Source organism: Plecotus auritus, assembly GCF_963455305.1.
Source record: "Plecotus auritus genome assembly, chromosome: 1".
Taxonomy (NCBI): Eukaryota; Metazoa; Chordata; class Mammalia; order Chiroptera; family Vespertilionidae; genus Plecotus; species Plecotus auritus.
In genome coordinates, this window is record NC_137770.1 from 216730595 (window position 1) to 216755083 (window position 24489).

A 24489-nucleotide genomic window follows, 5' to 3' on the forward strand; every position below is an offset into this window, starting at 1 on the left:
AGCTGGCTGTGCTTCAGAATTGCTGGTCAAGTGACTGGCCTGTACCTTTTCATTTTTTCTTTTTTTTAATAAGGGATGTCTAGAATAGTACTATTATGTCTAACTGGTATTTGGGTTGATATTCAGGTTGAACAGGGCAGAGAACCTCTCTTTTAAGTTCACAGGTGTTGTGTTTTTTAATATTTTTATTGATTTTGGAAAGGGAGAGGGAGAAACATGGATGTGAAATATTGATGAATTGCCTTCTTCCTGCATGCACCCCACTGGGGATCACATCCGCAACCTGGGTACATGCCCTGACTAGGAATCAAACTGGCAACCTTTCGGTGCACGGGACTACACTCAACTGAGCCACACCGGCCAGAACCTAAGTTCCTAGGTCTTCAGACTTTTACCCATGTACCTCATCCATACCTGAACCTGATTAGATGAGCAGCTCCTAGATTTTGAGCTGTTATAACGGGATTCAAATTAGAGTCCCTGGGAAAAGCTGTGAATTGACTATGCATGTGGGAGAAATGTGAATTATTGCAAAATGTTCCATCCCACGTTATTTTAAAAACGTGAGGAGGGTGGCTCTTTCCTTCCTCCCCTTTGGCAGGCTTGTGCAGAAATGCTACTGACTTCTGAGTCTGGGTGTAAATAAATGGCAATGGGGCTTTTAACATACTAGCTGGAACACTCACGCTAGAGCCCTAAGTGATCATGTACAGTCTGACTGCTGTGAACACACTGTTGTGAGGAGTCCACACTGATCCATGGGAAGAAACATGGCAAGACCCTGGAAATAAGAGATGATGCCCTGCCAGGCCCCAGCTGCTCTAGCTCCCTGCTGTTTCAGCTCCATCCAGCATCTGACTGCAAATCGGAGACCAAGAGCCAAATCATTCAGCTGAAAACCTTAAATCCCGACCCATAGAAAAAAACATTTTAAAAATAATTTACTTTTCATTTATAGTTGACATACAATATTATTTTATTAGTTTGTGTACAACCCAGTACACTGGGTTATATTAGACATTATGTAACTTACTAAGTGATAATCCTGATAAATTGAGCCAAGTTTTGGGATGATTTGCATTATCCAAAACAGAAATAGTTTCTGATAGAAATGTAATATAAATAAGAATGTAAATGAAACCACAATTTCATTTTCCATTCACCTGAACCAGGAACAACCCTAATAAAAAAAGTATACCAAATTTTTTTAAAATATATTTTATTGATTTTTTACAGAGAGAAAGGGAGAGGGATAGAGAGTTAGAAACATTGATGAGAGAGAAGCATTGATCAGCTGCCTCCTGCACACTCCCCACTGGGTATGTGCCCACGACCAAGGTACATGCCCTCGACTGGAATCGAACCTGGGACCTTTCAGTCCGCAGACCGACGCTCTCTCCACTGAGCCAAACCGGCTAGGGCTACCAAATTTTTATTCCCCTGAAATTTGCAAAGTTTTTGAACATGACCACTGCTTTTTTTAGGCATTAAGCCATTTACTGTAGTTGATTAATCCATGAGTCACATTTATCATATTAAATGTTCAGAGATGACTTTATTTCCTATCCCTACAAAACATCACTTATAATAGTACTTAAAAATAGATCGCAAACAATAAAACCATGAAATCAATGAAGATGCATGTTCCTTTATATTTTATTTACCACAAACATTAAGAGAATACAGCAAACACTGGAAAAAAGGCTTTTTAATTTTTTTTTTTATGTAAAGCTTAACACCTAAAATTATGCTTGTTCCCCCCACCCATCCCAATTCAACATGCAGATATTTATTTTCACATATGCTAATTCTAGAGCATTACAATCCCTCGATGGTTTTCTAAGAGTATCCTTGTCCTGTAACTTAAATTGCACAAACTGTATACGATCGTGGTATTATACCATTATTCATATAGATTCACAACATATTAATAATAAAATTTGTTTTTTAAACATTATTTTAATAAGCCAAACCACAAAAAGCCCAGGTTCAGATTTTAAATGTGTTTATGAAGACTGCTGCTGAGCTCAAAGCATGCAGGTATGACCACCTAGATGAAGCTGGATATTGAAACTCCTTCAGTAGGTCCAAGGATGCAATGTCTCACTCATCCCAAGCATCTCCATATTTGTTTACTTTGACTAGGAAAAAAGCACAAATAATTGATGATTCCAAATAGTAATACATAGAAGGCATTATTTTAAGTTTGCTATTATGATGAAAAGTTATGATTCTCATTTTAATAAATATACACGAGAGTAGGATTAAAAAGGGGCTGGCAGACTTTAGTGAACTGGAGGTTGGACATAAATAGTAATGCAATGTATGGAGAACCTGACTTAAATATTTGATCCTCCTAACAACCTTATAAATACAACCCCCATTTTGAAGGAGAGGAAACAGATTAGTAACTTGCCCAAGGTACAAGCCTAATAAAACAAGTGGACTAAAATGTGAACACATCTGTATAGGTCCAAAGCCTGGGTGCCATTACAACTTTACCTACTACCTAAGTAAGTGTGGTATAAATTACAGCATATACAGAAAATTACTGGGAAATTAAAATAATAATAAAATTGAATTTTGTTTTTCACAAAAAATATAGCAGTAGAAATGGTCAGATATTCAGGTTATGGTTAATTCAATCTTCTCTCCTATGAGCCATGATACTGGTGGCAAGGAGCAAAGTTTCCAATATTCCTGAATTTTACATAAAATTATATTTTGAAACATGCCAGTCTTCTTTCACCTTTTAGTCTCTTTTACACAGCCTTCATCTACAAATTATAAGTAGTCATAATGTAAAGAAGCAGTTATCTAAGTACAAGACTAGGAACCTCCTTCCTCAAGGCTTGCAGAGATTCTGTGAAGTCAAAACTATTTCATTATTATACTAAGACGTTATATACCCCTTTCCCTCATAATTTGCCATTTCCCCTTGCTTTCATTCCCTCATTAGTACAAGGTAGAGTTTTCTAGAAGCTGCATGTGTGGTGCTATCATGGTCCTGACAGATAACTAAAGCGCTTATGTTTTTATAATCTGTCTTAATTTCTAATTAGATAAATGTCATCCACAGAAACTAAAACTGAAAAATTTAAGTGATACTTTCTGACCCAGCAAATCCACACTGTACTAATGTCAAATATTCTGTCTAGATTCTAGAATAGAACATTCTAGAAAATCACTAAAACTATTTCATAGCTTTATCTTCAAATAAAGCACACAAAAATCACCTTTCTTTTTATAAACTAATTATTTCACATTAAAGTTGTGTCATGTAACAACTTTAAAAGACTGTTTACAGTCAAAACCACAAATGTCAAAATTTAGCAAATACCAAAGGTCTACCATATTTCCTTTTCTTAATCTTTATTACTATAGAAAGCCCAAATGAAACACTCCATTTCTGATTTACCAGCATATGGTACTATGCTATACAGACATAAAAGATTACAAAACTGAGAAAAGTACTACTGTCTGCCCTCATGGAGCTTCCAGTCTAAATCAAGCATGTCAAACTCAAAGGCTAACAAGGGCCAAATAAACGCGGCATCCAGCCCATAGGCTGTGAGTTTGACATGCTTGGTCTAAATCCTCAAATTAATTAGCAGAACAAAGTACCAGTAAGTCTTTACATAGTACAAAGTAGTGGCTATTGAATGCATAAGGTTTACACAGTTTATTTTTAATGACAAACATTAACAATGTAAATTATCAGCCTATTTTAAAGCTAAATTTTTAACATCAATAATGTAATAGATATTATCCATCATTAATATGAAAACAGAATTCTAAATGCAGCAACCACTATCAATTAGAAATAAATTTAGCTCTAAAAGAATGATCACAATAAAAAGTACAGGCAGTTCTCGGGTTACGTTGGACTCGACGAACGTCGTTTCGTGGTTATGTCGCTATCTCCATTTATTTATTTAAAAAAAATTCCATCATTTCAACGTATGTACACATGTGCTTTATGTTTTTTATTATTTATTTACCACAAGTAAAGGTCAGGAATTGTTCTTTCTTTTAAATTTTTTTTACTGTTTCACTTCATTACTGCTGTGTATGTGCTCCATGTGAGTGATGTAGGTGCTGATGTAGGTGGGTTCGACTTACAGGGAAAATCAAGTTACTTATGTCGCACCATAGGAACGGATCTCCGACATAACCCGAGGACCTACTGTACTAAGAATTGTTATGTATCTTTACATTCTTTGTGGCCTATGACTTTCAAGAAGGTACCAAGAACAAACTTGTGGAATCCCACAGGGAAGGGGTGGGGGTGGCTGGGTGGGTAGGAAGAGATCAACCAAAGAACTTGTATGCATAATGCATACATAACCCATGGACACAGTCAATAGGTGGTGGAGGCCAGGGTGGGGGGCAGGCTATAAGGGATCAATGGGAGAAAAAAGGAGACACATATAATACTTTCAACAATAAAGAATTTTTTTAAAGGTACCAAGAACCTATTTCTTCAATTTTTAAAGTAGTAAATAGAAACCTTGAAACAATGACACATTCTCTAAAATTCCTCAAGACATACAATTCTATATTAAAATAGCTACAAACCCTTAATTAAAATACCTTCTTCCGTTATAAGTAAACTTCTGTGTCAGAAAATTTACTTGGGGTATTGAATAACTGTTCCAAAATGACTTAAAAGAAACAGTGATCTGGCCCTGACTGGTTTGGCTCAGTGGATAGAGCGTCAACCTGCGGACTGAAAGGTCCCAGGTTCGATTCCAGTCAAGGGCATGTACCTTGGTTGCGGGTACATCCCCAGTAGGAGTTATACAAGAGGCAGCTGATCGATGTTTCTCTCTCATCGATGTTTCTAGCTCTCTATCCCGCTCCCTTCCTCTCTGTAAAAAAATCAATAAAATATATATATATATATATATATATATATATATATATATATATATATATAAAGAAACAGTGATCTGGGACATCTGTAATATACTCACCAATAAAAAATTTTTTTAAAAGAAAAGAAACTGTGATTTTAAAACTTATAATTAATTACAGAGCAAAAGTACTATTTTAAAAAAGTCAAACTCCTCTTTGAAAATGTCCTAAAGCTGCTTTGTAAAGCATATAACTCTATTTCAATTTCACTAAGAAAATTAGTTTCATTAATCATGATTCTGTGGCTCTGCCAAAAGTGGCATTACAACCCAATTATCAACCTTAGATCACCAGATCTGGTTTTATGTAATAGATGCATCATTTAAAAAATGGTTTCCAATTTGACTTCTTATAAGGGAAAATAGTCAAATTTGATGTATAATTTTTACATTATATTATAAAACTAGTCTTACTATCTTAAGTCATACTACCATTTTGACTTTATAATTTTCTAACACAAAATGGGCTTTACAATACCTTAAAAATGAAAGATATGGTAACTGTGAAATAGCGATTCTTTTAAAAAAATACTATTTTGGTTAATTACTTGTAGAATTAAATCACGTTAATACAACTAATGTTTTTAACTAATGCTGCGATATCCGATCCTACACAACACAGTGATTAGACTAAACTATCATACCTTCTTTTTTGGGTATTCTTTCCTGCATAGGCCTGACTGAGGGGTCAGTCTTATGTGCTAAAGTTACTTCATATGACTCTCTGTTCTTATTTCTTAATTCCTCATATGTAATACTTTTTCTTTTAGGACTTTCTTCAAGCCTGGGATCAGGTCCTAAAACAACAAACAGTTAATACATGATGATAAAGAGTTGAATAAATATGCAAAGCAACTAAATTTTATAAATGCTCTTTACCCATAATAAAAATAGAATAAAGTGAAATAAAGGATCAAATTATTACCACCATTCCAAAAGTACTATAATTTCCCCAAGGTAATTATAAAACTAAAATCAACTTCGCTCACAGTTTCAAGTTTTTATTTCTAAAATCTAAAATTAACATCAAGAAATTAAAAACTAACCATGCCAGAAGAACAGAAAACATAATATACACCAGCATAATTACGACTCATTAACATGTTAGTGTTTTAAACTGCAAAGTTATCCAGTGTTTATATAAACAGAAATATATTCTACTAGTGACAATTGAATAATTGATCCAGTATGGCTTTTATTTGGTAGTATTTCCATAGTTAAATGTTCCCATAACCACAATCTATACACAAACAACTCCAGCTATTATTAAAAATTATTTTACCATCTTTGTATTTAAACAAAAATACTTGAAAATAGCTTACCGAAAAGTATAAAACATAGCCTTTTAAGCAGAGTATTCATCATTTTCACTTAGGTCTAATGAATGCAACACTGAGGCAAAAGAAAGTGGCAACTATGATTTCGACTGGGAAACCAGCATTTATTCTTTATATCTCCAAAAGAGTCAAAGTATGAATACATATTATCTAAGAGTTAAATACTGTTGAAACATATGCAAGTTGTTACTCTTCATATTGGTTGGCAAGACCAAATATTGAAGATACTTTATAAAATGTATAACCAACAAAAAAGGCTATATAAGCAGTTCTAAAGAAAATAACTAATGCTAACACAACATTCAATGAACAACTACTTACAATCTGACACACTACTCCAAAAGTACTATTTTTCAAAGAGGTTTTTAATAAGACATACAAATTGGGCACATTTTAATTATGATTATTTTTTTAAATAATTTTTGATAAGTCGTATTATTCTAGAACTCAATAGTAAGGTTCCACTGAATAATCAGAATTTTTAAAGCAATCTAAAACTAGACATTAAATGCTTTCAACCATAATCATTTATTTTAATACAAAGTATAGTGTACTGATACAAAGAACAATTTCTCCTTATCAGTTCTAATACTATACCGTTGTTGAAAAGTAAAATTTCCTTTAAAAAAAAAAAGCAAAGAAAATAGTATAATCTTATATTGGTTTTAAAAGCACTCTGTATTTCACTAGTAATGGGTAATTATTGGACTCATTTCCCTTCACCGTAATAATATTTTAAAATATCATTTAGATAGTGTATACTAGATTAATAGTCAGAAACCCTAGGTTCTCATTCATACTCTGCCAACAATTAGTGAATGTCCTTGGGCAAATCACTAAGCTTCTATGAATCTTAGTTTTCTCAACTGTGAAATATGGAAGTAAATAATCTATTCCTAAAGTTCCTTCCAGGTCTAATACTTTTTTCATTGTTCTGAAATTCTGTGACAAGTAATGAAAACATCAATCAGACAGGATGTTAGGGAGAATTTTTTACACTTATAAAAGTCAAATGAAAACATCCTATATTGTGCAGGGAGCATAGCATGATTTACTACTTTGAAGGTTATACAGAGCTGGAAGGAATAAGAATGAAAAACAGCACTGATTTAAGTCTAACTGTAATTAACTATAATAAGTGTCATAATAATTATGAAGGAATACTTTCTACTATGAATTTCTACTATGAATTCTCTACATTGAATAACTTTAAATTCTTGGTAAGAGAAAGCAGAACTAAGGGGGCAAGTAGTTCTACTTAACCAAAAGGGGAGGGTGTCTTAGTAAGGGGGAACAGCAGCTGGGGCAAGCAAAAGAGGCCGCTCTGCTGGTCCATGTGGAGAGCAGTCAAAGCGCTGCAATCTAGACTTAGAGAAGGGGGAGAGAAAGCAGAACAGCAGACAGATCAATAACTGCTCTGGAGAAACCTAAAATATTGTAAAACACGGGCCTTGCTGTGGTCTGTGGGACGATACCAAAGGGCTTTTTGTTTGCTTTTATTTGAAAAAGAAACTATGTAACATGGGATGGAATTTGCTAATGCAAATGAAAGGAAGAATGCAAGTAATTACAAGGCTAGAATACAAGTGGAATGGATTTGAACTTGAGAAACGGGAAAAATGGAGAGATGCAATGAGGGACAAGGACAGCTGCCTTGGGATGAAATGACCTTAACCATTCTAATCTGCCCACCTCCTGCCCCTTCTGACTACAGGTGACCCTTGAACAACATGGGTTTGAATTGTGTGGGTCCATTTATAGGCAGATTTGTGTAAATGGTCCTGCACAGTTCAAACCTAACATTGTTCAAGGGTCAACTGTAATTGGATGTCTTTATTTCCAACCAATCAGGAAAAAACAAAGCAGCCGAGGATTAAGTCTCTCAACAACTTTCATCCACTAAAGAATCTAAATTATCTCAACTTCCATTCTCTCCGGTCTCTTCTGAAAGTACCCCTTTACTTTTGCTCTAAAGCAGTGCTATCCAATATAATTTTCTGTAATAATAAGCGCGTTGTATATCTGCAGTCCAACACAGTAGCCACTAGCACATGTGGCTACTGAACAACCAAAATGCTGTAAAAACAACTAAGAAATTGATTTTCAATTTGATTTGATAAATTTAAAACAGCCATAAAAAGCTAATGGCTACCTGATATCCTGACCTACCTAGAACTGCTCCGCATCCTCTGGAACCTCACTTGACCTATAATCAACTTCTCCCTTTCCACTGTATTCCCCCATCCCCTACATACGTATATAGAGCTACAAACCTCTCCCATCTTAAACGAAGGAAACAAAAATCCAAATGTTCCTTTAACCTTGTTTGTTCCCTATTGTTACTGGCTTACTATATTTGGTTCAAAGCAAGTATTTTTAAAGAATACCCTATAGAGGTCCACAATCCCTTATCCAAACCCTTGCAGTCAGAAATGTTTCAAAATTCAGACATTCTCAGATTTTAGAAAAATATTACAGTGTATAGTCCTTGTATTATTTAATATTTATCCATTTCAAAGTTCAGAGCAGCAAAGAGTAAAAACAGTATTTTTACAACAAAATTTAGGAAAAACCATATTAAGATAAAGATAAATAAACCTTATGTTTAGCTCAGGGTTTGAAATGAGTTCATGTCATACTTTATCACCTGTTTATTTAAAAAACATTTGTTTTCAAAGCATTTTGGATTTTAGGCTTTTTAGACAAGGAATTGCAGACCTGCATTTTCTGTTTCTAATTCCTCTCCTTTCACTGCAAACTAGACTGAAGGAAGAAAGGAAGGAAATTAACATTTGATGAGAGCCTATTACTTGCCAGGTGTTCGTCTGATTATTTCATCTCATTCCAAAAGTTCTTTAAAAGAGGTATTATCTCTTCGATAGATCAAGAAACTGAAGGGATTAAAAATTACAATCACTTGCTGAAAGTCACATAGCTAGTAAATGTGAATGGCGATTCAAATCCAGGCCTTAATCCAAAATTGTTGTTGTTGCACTTACATTATGTAATCTTCAAAGCTAGTATTTACACAAACTTCACAAAGCATTTTCACATGGATTTTTTTCACTTGACAACAGTTCTGTAAGGCAGGTAATTATTATTTTTCTCACATTACAAAGAAGCTAAAAGCCTTTAAGACCAGCCTAATAAATGTAACCTTTTTAAAGCCTCCCTGAGGCACAATTTATCACTTCTTTGATATTCCACCTAGCTTAGTATTTTCCATTAATGGGACATAGTAATAATTTATCTTTATATTTCTATATCTTTTAACAGACTGAACCTCAAAAAAATGTTGAATGAAGAAACAAATGAACAAACATGCTGCGTTTAGGCTGATGGTGGAACACACAGATGATACCCAGCAGAAAAGGTCATCAAATAAAGTTTATACATACGTTGGACCATTAAATGCTGAAATTCATTTCAAGAGAAGTTTCTACCTTGGGCAATATGATCAGTAATACCAGTGGGAGTAGATTCGTTCATAGAAGAACTAAATGGAATTGGCTCATAACGAGGAAACTTCTCTTTTTCCATGTTATCTGCTGCTGGGGCTGTCACAAAAGATGAGTGATCACTCACATTTGATTCATATCTTGGCTTCTGAGAATAGTACCTATAAAAGGAATTCATATTATATAAGAAACATGAATTATTCTTATGCCTTATTTAAAGAAGTGTATGTAGGTATAAAAATCAGTTATCTTATTTTCTAAAGAAATCGTATTATTTTAACATAGTTATTTAAAATGGTAAAATTAAGCCTGTTTCTTTCTGCCACACGCACACAAAAATGGTCTGACCTTATATAACTTAAAAACTGTCACTCAATATACAGGAGAAAAAAATGTTTATTTAGTTTCCCAATTACGAGGCTTCAGAGATCATTTTAATATGTTTAAAGTTTTTAGAAAAAAAAAATACTCCAGATCAGAAAATGTGTCCATTTCCCACATTAACTGGGAAGTTACTCCTACAGTATTAGTCCACATAAACTCTACGGTGATAAAGCAGATGTAAATACATCTAGCTCTCAATGAGTTTACATTGCTTGCCACTTATGATATGACAATGTATCTACTAAATCTACTTAATTATAATCTACTTTATTACTTATCTATCTAGCCAGACAAAGAGAATCACTTACACAATTTCCCTACTATTTTAAACAACAGGATTAAAAAGTTGAAATTTGAGCTGAAATTGATAAAAATTGCGAATTCAAAAGAAAAGTTCAAAATATAGGTAACCAAAGATGTTTGCCAAATTAAAATCCTTTATTCTGGGATATACACTCCCAATAGGATGCAACTTTCTATATAAAACAAAGGTAGACAAAATTTCGCTCCACCTTTATTTATTTTCAATATATTTTTATTGATTTTAGAGAGAGGAAGGGAGATAGAAACATTAATGAGAGAGAAGATGAGAGAGAAACATCAATAGGCTGCCACCTACACACTTCCTACTGGGGATTGAGCCCCCAACCCAGGCATGTGCCTAACCAGGAATTGAACTGGTGCCGAAACCAGTTTGGCTCAGTGGATAGAGTGTCAGCCTGCGGACTGAGGGGTCCCGGGTTCGATTCCGGTCAAGGGCATGTACCTTGGTTGCGGGCACTTCCCCAGTGGGGGGTGTGCAGGAGGCAGCTGATCGATGTTTCTCTCTCATAGATGTTTCTAGCTCTCTATCCCTCTCCCTTCCTCTCTGTAAAATGTCAATAAAATATATTAAAAAAAAAAAAAAAAAAAAGGAATTGAACTGGTGACCTCTTGGTTCATGAGTCAACATTCAACCACTAAGTAACACTGGCCCGCTTAGCATTACCTTTCAAAATCTAATTAGCTTTAGCTTGCAACAAAGTGGCAAGTTTCCAATGGTCCTTCAGTTAGGCAATATTCCATGCCTGAACTATGGCAATATCCAGTTACAATTTTTTAGCTAAATTTAAAAACCTTTAATAAAGATAAAAATCTGGCCTACCCAGGTATCGAAGCTTGTCGTGCCTGTCCTGATCGTAAAGCTTCTCCAAGAGGGGAATTCTCAAGATGCTTGAACTTCTCTTGACAAGTTTTCACATAAGAAAGCTTTCCGGCAAAGTATCCCATGATGCAAGCAACTTATTTGTATAAAAAAAAAAAAAAGAGTGTAACTCAATGTGCTTTTTTTGACAAGAATCTTTTCTAAAAGTACATTTAAAAAAAATTATAAGTATATCTTTGGTGTGAAAAGACTAAGATTTCCTGAAATAATGATAAAACTATCACATTAAATCAGATGGAAATCAAATCATTTGCCCAGCAAATTTCTTCAGCTTGTTTTTAAAATTAGGTGCAATAAATCTTTTAAAACAATGAATTATTAAATGCTACCTACATATGGCTCTTGTTGAATCATGTGTCTGTTTCCAATACAAAAGAGAGGCTAACCTGGAAGGTTCATAAAAAACCTCAGGTAATTTTAAAAAGCAATTTAGCCCATTTCCTATTAAGCATATTATAAAATATAAATAAGTTATGCTTATTTACATTTTTAATGTAAATTAAAAAGATTTATTTTTTCAAATTAGACTTAATTTTTATAATTTATCTTGATTAATCAGAATCCCTGAACAACTTTCTTCTCTAATAGAGTATTTGAGAATTTATTTTCAAATAGTGTATCTTTACAAAGTAATTTAAATTAATACTTCTGTCACATTATAAATGCCTCTTTAAAGTAACTCATGGTATTTAATGCTAACAATAAAAAGATTCATAATAAAATCCTAGTAGTCCATTTAATAAAAAACTTCAACTGATTTGTAAAAGCAAATAACCAAATAACTGTTATGAGTAAGACAAAACATTTGATAAACATTATTTTACTTAAGTAAAAAGCTAAAAAAAAACTTGTTTTCATACTTACATATGAGTTTAGGAATGGAACCATATTTGGGATGACTTGAAAGGAATCCTAAACATAAATGAATAAATATTTCTGAGTAAGATTAATAGTTGGAGAAAGACACATTGACAAGTTTATGCTAAGAGTACCTAAGAAAACAACACAGAAATTGCTAGTCATTATGTGATCTCTTCTAATGTGAGACAAAAGTTCAGCAACAAAATATAAAGTAAGATATATTATTTATCAACAGAAATAAGGAAAAAATGTAAAAGGAAGAATCAGTACAGATTATCTTTAAATGTTACCTAACAGCATTAGTTCTTTCCATAACCCGAGAAGTCTAAAGCTATTTAACAACCAAGTAAACTCAGTATTAACAGAAATATGAATAAAATTGAAAATACTCAACAATGTATTAGCAGAGGCAAGATCACTTGATATAAAGTCATTCATTGCACGCACATAAAATTATTTCTTTATATCAGGAACAAACAAACAAAAACACTGTTTAAAAGATATAATTTATTATAGCACTAAAAAATATCAAGTACCCAGGAGCAATCTGATAAAAAATATGAAAGATCTCTACACTGAAAACTACAAAACTTACTGAAAAATAAAAGTTAAATAAATTGAGAAATACACCATGTTCATGCACCAAGACTACTGTAAAGATGGCAAGTGTCCATAAATTCACCTATAAATTCAATGCAATCCCAATTAAAATCAAAGAAAATTTCCCCTCAAATTAAAAACCTTATTCTAAAAATCATGTGGAAACAAAGGGCCAAGAATAAGCAAGGCAATATTGAAGAGCAACAAAATTGGAGATATCAAGATCTATGACTATAGTAATTAAGACAGTCTGTTATAAGTGTATGAATAGATAAATTGACCAAAACCAGAAGAGTCCAGAAACAGACCCACACACGCAGTCACTTGATTTATGACAAAGGCAACACTGCATTGCAGTGAACAAAGAAAAAAAGTCCTTTCAAAATATAGTTCTGGGTCAACTACATATCCATAAGGGGGAAAATGTATCTTGAGTCTACCTCATACAACATTCAAAAACAATCCCAACTGACTTGAAAATTTAAGTATGGATATAAAATAAAGCTTACAGAAGCCTAAGAGATTCTTCATGTCCTTGTAATAGACAAAGATCTTAGACCACAAAAATCATTCTTCATAAAGTAGAGATCTGACATAATGGATGACATTTAATTAAGAACTAGTTAATCCAAGTGGGGGGAAATAATCACAATACATATATCTGACAAAAGATTCATTTCCATAATATACAGAGAACTCACAAAACCAACAGGAAAAAGAAGACAGTCCAATGGAAAAATAGATAACAGACTTAAATAGATACTTCACAAAAAAAGGATATATTTAAATAGGATATAAACTAAAGAAAAGGTCCTCAATTTCATTAAATTAAACCCACAATGCAATCAATATCACTTTTCACTCACCACATGGCTAAAATAAAAGACACAAAGATAGCAAGTATTGTGAGAGTTTATTAATAAAATTGTATTAATAAATTGGTAGTGGGAGTATAAATTGGTTCAAACTGTTTGGGAAGTTTGGCAGTATCTACTAAATCTGAATATATACACGATTTATGACCAAGCAAAATGTCTACCAAGAGACATTGTATTCATGGCATAACTACTTGTAATTATCAAAGTTGGAAACTACTCAATTGCCAATGAACAAAAGGATGGATTAACTGCTGTGGTATATTCACACAGTGGAAAACTACATGGAAATGAGATTAATCTATAGTTAGATTAATTTATGCAACAATGTGGATGAATTCTGGGATATGCTGGTAAACTAGCTCTTCCAATAAAAAGCCCTAACTTATAATGTTGGTTGATTTCCGTGGAGAGCAAACACTTGGACCCTGACCAATTTTAAGCTACCAAATGGTTTAAAAAACCAGCTTGCCAAAATCTTAAAAATTTAAAAATCAGCTCTCTGGAGCTGATACAAGCCAGTTTCAGCATACCCCTGAATAATCTCAAAATGTTAAAAGGATACTTGATTGTCTGATTTCATGTATATAAAGTATAAAAATAGAACTCAGTTCCTTTACTTACACAAATGAGATGAGAAGAAAAACGAGGACAGTAATAATATCTACATTTACACAAAAATGTTTTTCCTTTATGTACAGACCACTTACAACATACAGGCACTACATATAAGACACTCTTTACCCTCATAAAGTTTGCGATTATGAGAGGCAATGAAGACAAAAAGCATACAATATGATAGTTGCTCTTCATTCACGCAAATATTTGAGCATCTACTGCATGCACTATGCCCTGACAGGTACCTGAGATGGCCCATTTTCTCAGGAGAAGTAGGAAGAATGGAGGCAAAAGACTTGTTGAAGGCTAATTCAATACTGTTGGCAACAGATGGTTGTACTATAATGACAGTGCAGATAGAGGTAGACAGTATATACAGAGTATCTGAGCAGGACTAGAACGGGCATTTATTGGACAGGCAGATAAGGGACAGAAGTGAAGGATAATGCCTCAGTTTCCTAGTTGGACAGTGATGTCATTCAGATATGGGAAAAACAGAAATTGGTGTGTGGGGAAATGAATTCAGTTTAGGATGAAATGAGTTCAGTTTGAGCAGCCTGTAGGAGGGCTCTCCATGTGGAGAAATGCAGAGTATGATTCTCAAGTAGATTCCTACACTAGAGATAATACTGCAGATTTAGAGCAATAAATGGTCCCAGTCACATTATGCTGGGTAACAGCATATAGACTAAAAACTGAACTCTGAAGAAAATCACGAGTGAAGCAAGAAAACCCACACTAGAATGAAAGTATCAAAAGGTCATGAATTTGTCTTTGAGTGCTATTTCCAAAAGTAGTGTATAGTACCTACCAGTCCAAAACAAAAGTTTTGTAAATGTTCAAATATATCCATAGTTTATGACACAGACCATAATGGGTTAAAGAAGTATAAAGTAAAGTGCTCATTTTTGAAGTCTGGCTTCAAATGCAAGACAGCTGGATGCAGTTGGGAATGGATATAAGGGAAGATTTTTCTTTTGTATATTCTCAAGCTTGAGCAAGTTTAAATGTCTTGCCAGAAAAGTAACAAGTAGAGAGGAGCAGCTAAGACTATGACACCATGGATGAAAGCATATATAAAATATTAGGCATTTTAATAAAATGTGAGATGTCTTGAATTCTGAATTCCTTTTCTAAAGTCTCCTTCAATTTTGGGTTGGGGGGCTGACTTTTTTATTAGAATACCCACCCAGAAAACAAGAACCCCAATATAGCTTTAATAAAAGACCTTGATTCTCAAATACACAAAAAAGAAATTTTAACCCCTCAAATTCCTATTTTCCTCCAAAATGACTTTTCTCAACTAGTTGTGTCAATACTACTAAGTACTTCATACTGCTAACAAGAAAAGGCTATTTTCCTATCATAGTCACATTTTAGGAGTCAGCTAATTAAAAGAACAGGTTTTTAGAATATGTGGAGTTCATCCTAAGGTTGCCACCCTTTTCTAGGATATCTTCTTATTCCAAGGAGATAGTTCACAAAATAATGTAATGAGTATTTAGTTTTAAGATTAGAGACTGATACATTTAATACTTACTTTAAACTCAATTCCAGATATGAATAACACTGCCCTATTTAAGCCAGAATTTGGAACAAGAAAGTGTCCCTATCCCTCTATTATTGTAAGACAAAGCTGGTTTAGGGAGTCATTCATGTTTAAAACAGTGTATAAGAATCACCAGGAGTTTGTTAAAACAAATTCCTGGGCCCTAACTCAGAGATTCTGATTCTGTGCGGGGCCCCATGAATTTGCGTTTTAAACAAGATCCTAGGTGACAGTAAAGTGAATGACTTAGGTCAGTGGTCGGCAAACTGCGGCTCACGAGCCACGGTTTGCCGCTCTGTTGACTAATGAGTTTGCCGACCACTGACTTAGGTAGTCCAGGCTTGTCTTTCTGCCATCCTGTAACCCATCCATAGGCTTTTATTTACTTTCTTGCTCTTGTAGCTGTTAATGTTGCTACAATGCAAGATATTATCAAATTCTCAAATCAAGATATTTGTGGCAGTGGGTCGGTCTATGGAGACAACTCTTTTGCCATTGTAAAAATTTATCAATGATAATGCTTTATATATACAGTATCATATTTACTTTATCTAAAAATCAGGAAAATACCATATAAAAACATGATACTCAAAATGCCAAATAAATTCAAATTTTAAATATTTACCTTTACTAATTAATCCTTGAGTAATCAACATACTTGTCGCAGCCAAAGGCACAGCTAGAAGAGGAAAAAGAACTTGTCAACATAACAAAAGGAAAAGATTTTATCTGAGTTCATTAGGATAGATAAACGTGTATCAGAAAAACCATCCAGAAAGTATGTTGTGAAATTAAGATCTTTAAGAGATTTTTTTCCATGTTTAACAGCTGTACTGTATATAGTCAGTGGAAATACAAAAGAAGCATTTTTAATATAAGAAAAAATTACAAAATTAGTGCACCGGGCACAGTGAGATACTTAATCAGGTAAAGGTTTCTATCAGTGTAGGGATCTGTTTGCCAATAATTTTCACATGTAACGAAACATTCTTCTTTTGATTGGTTTCAACCATTTAAAAATGTAAAACCATTCTTAGCTCATGGCCATATAAAAACATGGCCCTTAGGTTGTAGTTTACTCAACCCTGGTTTAGACTATATATGGACAATTTAAGAACAAACATAATTAAGACATCTGAATTATTAGATTTCATGATTAAAATCCATAACTTGAAATAGAGAGTTAGCTTTGCCATCAGACAATTTGCAGAAACCCTAAGATTTGAATCCTCACTCTACTACTTACTAACAGGCTTAAAATCAGAGTAAAGCCCTGGCCCGTGTGCTCAGTAGTTAGAGCATCAGCCCACATACAGAAGTTTCTCGGGATCTATTCCGGTTAAGGGAACGGGTTTCAGGGTTTCAGGTTCGTTCCCTGGCCCCAGTAGAGGCCCACGTGGGAAGCAGCCAATTGATATCTCCCTCACATTGATGTTTCTTTCTCTCTCTTTCCCCTGCCCCTCTCCCTTTCACTAACTGAAAAAGCAATGGAGAAAATATTCTCAGGTAAGGATAAAAAAAAATCAGAGTAAAATAAAATTACCTTAAAGAAAGAATGGCCCCTAGATCAACATGTCTAAATTTAAACCAAGATGGACAAAGTAGTTAACAGACTTCAAAAAATCTGTAAAAAATATCTTAGTAAGTACTTTTTCTATACATTCCTACTTGTATTACAACCTTTTTATTTTTATTTTTTTAAATATATTTTTATTGATTTTTTACAGAGAGGAAGGGAAAGGGAGAGAGAGCTAGAAACATTGGTGAGAGAGAAACATTAATCAGCTGCCTCCTGCACACGCCCCACTGGGGATGTGCCCACAACGAAGGCACATGCCCCTGACCGACATCGAACCCGGGACCCCTGAGTCCACAGGCTCTATCCACTGAGCCAAACCAGCCAGGGCTACAACCTTTTTAGATCAACAGGCACAAGATGACACTTTCCAAAGAAAATGGATTCCGTTACTCGTTTACATTAAAATATGCAAACATCACATACTGCATAGAATATCCTTATGTGAAAATACAAATATAAAGTACAAAATTTCTTAATGCATGACTATTAGTCTATCTCCTGGTAATTATATGTTGAATTTCCTATCATCTGTATTACAGCCAAGGTTCTATGCACTTTCAATGTCTGAAGTTATGTTATGCAACACTAAGGGCTAATCTCTGTTTTAAGAGTAATCACTACTTACTAATACAGTACACTGATTTTTTGGCTGCTATAATTTCCCAGTAATCCAGATATGATATACAACAAGCTGTTTCTTAGCCTGTCCTTATTACATGTTTTCTATCTAACTTGTGATTAATCTGCTTTAATAAACTGAATTATTTAGGCTTCTATTATCCATATACCAAATGTTCTACTTTAAATAAACAAGCATACCTGGGTACCCTACCTATTAATCACTACCCTTCAATGTAATTTTACTATAGCACTGTTATAATTATCTGGAATGTTAAACATGTACAGCAACATAAATTTATCAGCTACAAGTAAATGTGGATACCACCGTATCTATGTGGTCATTAGCTTAACATTACAATGAACCACATAGATATGTCTAATAGATTTGTCTTTTTCTTAATCCTGTGTTATCTACAGGCTTGAAAATAGATCACTTTATTCTATCTATTCTATGCAATCCTTGAAGATAAAAAAATGTGTTGCCAGAGTACAAATGAGTTATCTGAGAAATTGTTCTCATATCTTTTTAAGTTCTGGATACACAATGACTATGCATTTAAAACAATTATTCTCACCTAGAGATGTGCATCATCACCTAATTCTCACACAGGTTCTTTCTAGCTTGAAACCTCTAAGTCTCTGACTATTAAACTGATGATAGAAGCCAAAAGATTTTATAAGAACTCCTATTATCTTAACTGCTCTTTCCTGGTCTTTGTTCGTTCTTTCACCACCACTTGGTTCTCTTATCCATATGTGCTACTCAAACTTTGTCATTTATTCCATTATTCCTAAATATTAACCACTTGATAGATACTATTACCAGTTTTATGCTTTTATTTCTACACTTAATTTCGTGGTGAATTCACCAACACCCCTACACCACAAACGCTAATTTCTAATATGCACCTTTGTTTCAATCTCTAGCTGCGTTCAGATCGTCCATCATCAGATATTGTATCATGAACTCAAAATGTCCAAACGTTTCATTCTTCAAACAAGAACTCCTTCAAACTATACCTTTTCCTCAGTAATGTTAACATTAGTCAGTCTCCTAAGCTGGGTATCTTACAGTATTTCCTTCCTTCCCTCTTAGTCAACCTATTTAAAAATCCCACTATGTGTCCTTTAAAAAACCTTTCATTGCCAGCCCATCATTCCTAGTCCAAATGATATTACAATCAACTACATTCCCTCAATAACCATACGCCTGAGTTATTGCCAAGTACATCTTCTCATCCTTCATACTCACCCTGCACACTAACAAATTTTCCTTTAAAAACTTACATATCATCTCCTTGGCCTACAATCCCCAAGAACCTACAATCTATAATGAATCAAACCTTTAACTCATTGGTATCATGTTTATTTTTCTACCCCAACAAAAGACCTCTGCTCCAATCAATCCAACCCCAAGACTCTAGTAGAGAACAAGTTATTATAGAATCTGCCTTTGCTCACTATTCTTTTCATCCAAATGCTCCTCCACCATCTACTTCATTTACTTAAAAGGCCTATGAAGTCTCTGTTGTTGAGTGAAACCTTTTTAAATTAAATTAATTCCAATTCATTTATCTCTTAAAAATTCCTATTGCTGTTTTGCAATAGGAATCTTTCTCAAAGTGTTTTATGAATTGGCTGTTTTTTTACTACACCATAAAACTATTTTAGGGCAAAAAGACTGAGTCTCATAAAACTTATCTCCCTTTCACACTATAAGCATAAATAGCAGGCTGACTGATGAAAACATCCTCCTTAATTCCTTAGGTCACTCCTCCCTTTTCAAAATTCCATCGTGGTTTTTTTTTTGTTAGAATTACCTTATCTGAAAGGACTGCAATAACCAGTGAAGCAACACCAGGGTTCTGGTCAAAAGTAATATAATGTCTTATGTTTCTTGTAACATTCTCTGTATTTAAGAAATAAAATCCTTAATGGGGGAATAAGGACACATATGTAACACCACAATCGATAAAGAAAATAAAAAAATAAAAAATAAAAGAAATAAAATCTTCATGTATAAGGTCTCTAGTCAAAAATCAAAAGCTGACAACATTTCAAAATGGTAAAGTGAGAACTAATGAGTTTGTATTATGTAATGGCTAAAAGAATGAGAATTAAAATCATGAGCTTCTATCGCTTCTCAGCCTTTTGGCTAAGATCAAGTGTAAAATCATGAGCTTCTGTTTCAGACAAAAGTGGCTTCGAATACAGACATCATAACTTACCAGCTGTGTAACACTAAAAAAACCCATTTCACATCGCTAAACCTCAATTTTTCATCTGTAAAGGGAGGGCAATAGTAATCAACCTTATTAGGTATTTTTCATTTAATCCATATTCACTTAGTAAATTCTCTTACTATTTACCAACAAAAATACTTCATAGTCTTGAAAAAAGTTCTAGAAATCATTACTTTAAAATATGTACAATTCTATTTCCTTAATCTTTTAGTAATAATCATACTATACCACCAAAAGTGTGCCAATTTTTTTCTATATAAAATCATCATCAAAGGTCAAATTCTGTTTATTATAAAATTTAACTTTCGCCCTGGCTGGTTTTGCTCAATGGTTAGAGTGTCAGCCTGTGGACTGAAGGGTTCAAGGTTCAATTGCGGCCAAGGGCACATGCCTGGGTTGCAGGCTCGATCCCCAGTGTGGGGCATGCAGGAGGCAGCCAATCAATGATTCTCTCTCATCATTGATGTTTCTATCTCTCTCTCCCTCTCCCTTCCTCTCTAAAATCAATAAAATATATTTTAAAAATAAATTAAATAAAATAAAATTTAACTTACATCTGAACCAGAAGCTTTCATCATTGCATTCTGCGAAGACTCTTCTTTCTTCCTCTGTTGGAATGTAATCAGCCCCTATGTCTTTTTAACAAGGAGAAATCAGCAAACATTAAAATACCTATGGAAAAACTAAGTTTAAAAAATTACCTTAGTCTAAACCAGTGATTTTCAACCTTTTTCATCTCATGGCACACATAAACTAATTACTTAAATTCTGCGACACACCAAAAAATACATTTTTTGCCGATCTGACAAAAAAAAAAGAAAGGTATACTTCTGATTCATTCACACTGGATGGCTATTGTTGTGTTAGCTGTTGTCACTTTTTTCATTTAAGGGAAAAGAGGTCAGTGCCCCTGACGAAATAATATCAGGGACTGCATATTCTAAAAATTCTTGTAGCACAGGGGTTGAAAATTGCTGGTCTAAACATAACAAAACACACCCACTTTTTTAAATTAAACAACAGGCTTGTTATAAACTTTTGAAAAACTCTGACTTCAAATAGAAGTCAATGATACTATCTGCTATTTAGAACTGGCTATATAAAGTGCTATGTTCAATGCAAAATGAAAATGAAACATCTTGTTCAAATTATTAAGAATTTCAATTTCAAGTGTGGGTCTATCTTTGTGTGACTGCACAGGTCACACACCCATAAAGTTAGCCCAGCTGCTATACCGTTAGTCAAGGCAGTGAAAATTTCTCTACATATGAAGTGCTTCTAATAAATACTTAATTGATAGTTACGGGGAATTGGTCTTGCAACTTCAGCATTCGGCTCTCGAAAATCAGCCCTGCCATTCATTTTTCCTGCATCAAAAATATTTATATTAAGTATTAGAAACAATAATGAGATAGGTCAAAGTAAGTCAGAATATAATCAAGTAACATTACTAGTCTTCATGCCAATCAACAACTATTTACTAAACATTACCACATCTGAAGTACCTGACATAATAAAAAGTTACCTAAATAAAAAAACCACAGCCTGGCTGGCATGTCTCAGTGGTTGAGCATGGACCTATGAACCAGTCACAGTTGGAATCCTGGTCAGGGCACATGCCCGGGTTTCCAGCTCCATCCCCAGTGGAGAATGTGCAGGATGTAGCTAATCAATGATTCTCTCTCATCATGGCTATTTCTGTCTCTCTCCCCCTCTCTCTTCCTCTCTGAAACCAAAAAAAAAAAATATGTTTTTTAAAAATCACAGACCTATTAACTAATTGGAAATAATTACTCATCTTAGGATCCTTAACTGAAAAAGAATATGATTTACAGTATTTATCAGCTGATATTAACATCCTATATAATAAAAGGCTAATATGCAAATAGACCGAACGGCAGAACAACCAGAACCAAACAACCAGTCGCTATGACATGTGCTGGCCACCAGAGGGCTTGCGTGAAACATGGCGGGCATCGGCCACAGCAGGATGGTGGAGCAGGTGAGCAGGGTACCAGACCAAGGTGGGCACCGGTCACTGTCATCTGGGAGAGCCTCTGGTGGTTACTGAAAATTCTTTGCTCCTTGCACCACAGTCCCACACTGGAGCCGCCGCTCACACCCATTGCCAGTGCTGGCCCCGCTTGCACCCGCAGCCAGCGCCGGAGCCACCGCTCACACCCGCTGCTGGTGCCCGGCACCGGTCCCAATCACTCGATGCCATCAGAGAGATGAGCAGCAGCTGCCAGCCCTGATCACCCTTAAGGGCTTCTATACCTCCTCCTGCACCAGCCCCAGTCACTCCGTGCTGACAGCGCATGGGAACGACGGTGGCAGGAGCCAGGCTGCTGGCAGACAGAGGACCAAGGGCTACGGCGGAAGGGGCCAGGCAGAGGCATGGAGGATGGGCTGAAACCAGCCCGTCTCTACCGCAACCTTGTGGCCCACAGTTCCTTTCAAGGTGCACGAATTTGTGCACTGGGCCCCTAGTTAAGATATAAAAGGATATCAACAGACATTTTTCTTCCTGAAGCTGGTTGATTTCACATTATCCTAGCTTTGGATACTTTCAGAAATATTTGCCCAAGATTTGAATAATTCCTCAAAATAGAAGAGGAAAATGTTCAAGTCATTTCTGCACTTCCATTTTATTTTATCTTTTTAATATATTTTATTGATATTTTTTTACAGAGAGGAAGGGAGAGGGATAGAATTAGAAACACCCATGAGAGAGAAACATCAATCAGGTGCCTCCTGCACGCCCCTTACCGGGGATGGAGCCCACAACACCAGGCATGTGCCCTTGGCCAGAATCGAACCTGGGACCCTTCAGTCCGCAGGCCAAAGCTCTATCCACTGAGCCAAACCAGTTGGCGCTCTGCACTTCCATTTTAAAAAGATAAAATAATCATCAGGAAACACACGTATCCCACAAAGCAGTACTCCCCCAAAATGGAATAACAATGATGTCATATCCTCCCAGTGATGTAAAGCTAGCATCAAATTCTATATCCTCCAAACTTTCGTCCCTCTCCAAATAGAGACCTAGAAAAATACGACATATAAAAATGCACAGCACTTCAAGAACATACTTTTTTTTTTTTTTTTACCCATTCCTGGGGATTTAAGAGACCAACAGATTAGATAATTCGTATTTTACATAATGTTCACATTGCGTGATTATTCCCACCTTAAAAACTATTTACATAGGGAAATGGCATACATGATGAGGAGAGAAATTAGGGCCCTTCCATAATTCACGTATTCAACAGGACATCACTGAGGTCTACGACATAACCAATCCCTTCGCTAAGAAAAAGGAACAGAAAAGGTAAGATGGATTCATGGATGGAGCTTGCTGAATAAACTACTCCTATTTCCTAAAACAACTATGAAAGACGACATGAAACCCTCTTATTTCTCAAACAGCATCCTACGTAGACCCTAGAATGGGACTGTCAAGGCCTACAAGGCCTCTTTGGACAACATCACTTTAATCTCTTATATTCCAAAAGAAAAAAACTGAATTGAACCCACGTCGTTCTACGACCATCGACTCCCGCACTCCACCCCACCCACTGTATCTGCATCTCCACCAGCAACAACCTCCCCGCTCCGCAACACACACATCGGTCACCCTGAATCTGTCCCATTCACCCACACACCCCCAAACACTCCCTCTCCTTCCCCGGTCACCAGCACTCAGGAGCCCGAGACCCTAGGAGCGATCGGCCCGCCCTCACAGTGGGGAAAATGGCGGAAGGTGCAGGGGAGCCGCGGGCCGCACAGAGGTGGTGAGTGGGTAGGTGGGGGGTGGGGGGTGGGGGGTGGGGGGCGGGGGGGCAGGACAAGACTCTCCGCGTCGTCTCACCCACCTCAGATGACAGCCACGGACTAGGGCGCGGCGAGCCCGAGCGGGCAGAGGCAGGAGGCCCGGAGAGGACGAAAAACTGAGGGCGCGCGGGACCGCACCGGAGCGGGGGATGGGAAGCGGACCGCGGCTAGGCAGTCAAAGAGTCACCCAGATAAGGGCTCCAAATGACCGTAACCCGGAAGCACTGGAAACGTACTGGAAAGGACGTCACCCTCCAAGGGCGAGCCGCCTAGGAATACGCGCCTGCGCCTGCGCCTGCGCTCGTCAGCGCCCCCCTCCGTCCCGCCCGCCTTCTGGCTCCCCAGGCCGCGGCGCTCACGAGCTGCCCTGCTGCTGCGCCCGCCTCCTCCCCGGACGGGAGCCCCGCTCC

General features: G+C 35.8%; 1 protein-coding gene across 5 annotated transcripts; it reads right to left on the reverse strand.

Moving 5' to 3' along the window:
- Positions 1 to 1632: 1632 nt before the first annotated feature.
- OCIAD1 (OCIA domain containing 1) lies at positions 1633 to 24489 on the reverse strand. 5 transcript variants are annotated; one of them, XM_080646278.1, is made up of 9 exons: positions 24121 to 24475; positions 21550 to 21612; positions 20800 to 20880; positions 16428 to 16481; positions 12164 to 12211; positions 11240 to 11375; positions 9697 to 9872; positions 5561 to 5713; positions 1633 to 2141 (listed from the first exon to the last, which is right to left on the reverse strand). In XM_080646278.1, the coding sequence occupies exons 2-9, from the start codon at positions 21605 to 21607 to the stop codon at positions 2104 to 2106; spliced, it is 744 nt and encodes a 247-aa protein (XP_080502404.1). In that variant the 5' UTR covers positions 21608 to 21612; positions 24121 to 24475; the 3' UTR covers positions 1633 to 2103. The 5 variants fall into 5 exon arrangements, with proteins under 5 accessions (XP_080502404.1, XP_080502405.1, XP_080502407.1 ...); XM_080646279.1 differs by lacking the exon at positions 24121 to 24475 and adding an exon at positions 23942 to 24010; XM_080646281.1 differs by lacking the exon at positions 5561 to 5713 and having other exon boundaries at positions 9652 to 9872; positions 24121 to 24489.